This window comes from Manacus vitellinus, unplaced genomic scaffold (assembly GCF_001715985.3).
Source record: "Manacus vitellinus isolate BGI_N305 unplaced genomic scaffold, ASM171598v3 scaffold_250_pilon, whole genome shotgun sequence".
Classification (NCBI taxonomy): domain Eukaryota; kingdom Metazoa; phylum Chordata; class Aves; order Passeriformes; family Pipridae; genus Manacus; species Manacus vitellinus.
Window position 1 is genome coordinate 956 of NW_021939807.1, and position 2,353 is coordinate 3,308.

Genomic DNA, 2,353 nt, shown 5'->3' on the forward strand with positions numbered 1-2,353 from the left:
ACCCCCTGGATCATTGTCCATGGAATGGGAGTCCTTGGAACACCCCATGGATCACTGTCCATGGAATGGGAGTTCCTGGAATACCCCGTGGATCATTGTCCATGGAATGGGAGTCCTTGGAACACCCTGTGGATCACTGTCCATGGAATTTGAGTCCTCAGAACAACCCATGGATCATTGTCCATGGGAACATATTCCCAAACACCCCCTGGATCACTGTCCATGGAATGTGAGTCCTTGGAACACCCCGTGGATCACTGTCCATGGGAACATATTCCCAAACACCCCCTGGATCACTGTCCATGGGAATGGGGGTCTCAGCACCCCATGGATCACTGTCCATGGCCCCATATTCCCAAACACCCCATGGATCACTGTCCCTGGAATGTGAGTCCTTGGAACACCCCCTGGATCACTGTCCATGGTATTTGAGTCCTCAGAACACCCTGTGGATCATTGTCCATGGCCACATATTCCCAAACACCCTCTGGATCACTGATCCATGGAAATGGGGGTCCCAGCACCCTGTGGATCATTGTCCATGGTCTCATATTCCCAAACACCCCCTGGATCACTGTCCATGGAATGTGAGTCCTTGGAACACCCTGTGGATCACTGTCCGTGGAATGTGAGTCCTTGGAACACCCCATGGATCACTGTCCATGGGAACATATTCCCAAACACCCCATGGATCACTGTCCATGGAATGTGAGTCCTTGGAACACCCCATGGATCACTGTCCATGGAATGGGAGTTCCTGGAACACCCCGTGGATCACTGTCCATGGTCTCATATTCCCAAACACCCCCTGGATCACTGTCCATGGGCTGTGAATCCTTGGAATACCCCGTGGATCACCGCCCATGCCCACACTGTCCCCCCACAGCCCCCTTTGGGACAATCCCTCGGGAATGACCGGGAATGCCGAGCCCCTTTTCCCACCCCTCTCCCTCCGCGGATCCCCCTCTGGAATCCCGCCCATCCCGCCGCCCCCAGCGCTTCCCGCCCCCGCTCCCGGTGGGTTTTTTTTTCCCGGGAATGCTGTGAAATCCAATCTCCCGCCGCGGCCGGGGGGAAATTCCCGCCCTCGCACATTTTTTTTCCCTGCCCGGTGTTATCCCGAGGCTGCTCCCGGAGTTTTCCGCGGACTCGGGAGGTTTTGGGAAGGGCCGGGAGGAGTTTTGGGGTGTCCGTGTCCCCCCTTCCCGGCACCGGGCGGATTTTGGGGTCCCCTTTTCGTCCCGTTCCCTGTCCCATCCCGGGATACCCCCAGCCCCCAAATCCCACCGGGACGATCCCAACCCTTTCCGGGGTGTGTGTGGGGGGGTGTCTCCCCCAATCTCTGGGATACCAGGACACCCAATCCCTGGGATATGGGGACCCCAATCCCTGGGACACGGAGACCCCCCAGTCCCTGGGATACCAGGACACCCAATTCCTGGGATATGGGGACCCCCAATCCCTGGGACACCAGGACCCCCAATCCCTGGGATACCAGGACACCCAATCCCTGGGATACAGGGACACCCAATCCCTGGGACACTGGGACCCCAAACCCTGGGATACGGAGACCCTCAATCCCTGGGACCCCAATCCCTGGGATACCAGGACCCCAATGCCTGGGATATCAGGACCCCCAATCTCTGGGATACAGGGACCCCAATCCCTGGGACATGGGGAAATCCCTGGGATACAGGGAACCCCAATCCCTGGGATACGGAGACCCCCAATCCCTGGGATATGGAGACCCCAATCCCTGGGATACGGAGACCCCCAATCCCTGGGATACGGAGACCCCCAATCCCTGGGATATGGGGACCCCCAATCCCTGGGATACCAGGACACCCAGTCCCTGGGATATGGAGACCCCAATCCCTGGGACACAGGGACCCCCAATCCCTGGGATATGGGGACCCCAAGCCCTGGGACATGGGGACATCTAATCCCTGGGACACGGAGACCCCCAATCTCTGGGATACAGAGACCCCAATCCCTGGGATACAGGGAAATCCCTGGGATACAGGGAATCCCAATCCCTGAGACACGGAGACCCCCAATCCCTGGGACACTGGGACCCCAATCCCTGGGACATAGGAACCCTAATCTCTGGGATACCAGGACCCCAATCCCTGGGATACCAGGACACCCAATTCCTGGGATATGGGGACCCTCAATCCCTAGGACACCAGGACACCCAATCCCTGGGATATGGAGACCCCAATCCCTGGGATACAGGGACACCCAATCCCTGGGATATGGAGACCCCCAATGCCTGGGATACCAGGACCCCCAATCCCTGGGATACGGGGACCCCCAATGCCTGGGCCACGGTGAAATCCCTGGGACATTCCCT

At 58.4% G+C, this 2,353-nt stretch overlaps 1 protein-coding gene across 1 annotated transcript in view; it reads right to left on the minus strand.

The window, feature by feature from the left end:
• Positions 1-1,404: 1,404 nt before the first annotated feature.
• The window catches only part of LOC103764564 (collagen alpha-1(X) chain-like), a gene marked incomplete at both ends in the record, with an annotated part of 3,090 nt that continues 2,141 nt past the window's right edge, over positions 1,405-2,353 (minus strand). Inside the window, one exon of the mRNA XM_029960143.1 lies at positions 1,405-1,557. Coding sequence (XP_029816003.1) covers positions 1,405-1,557 — 153 coding nt within the window. The remainder of the gene's footprint in view (positions 1,558-2,353) is intronic.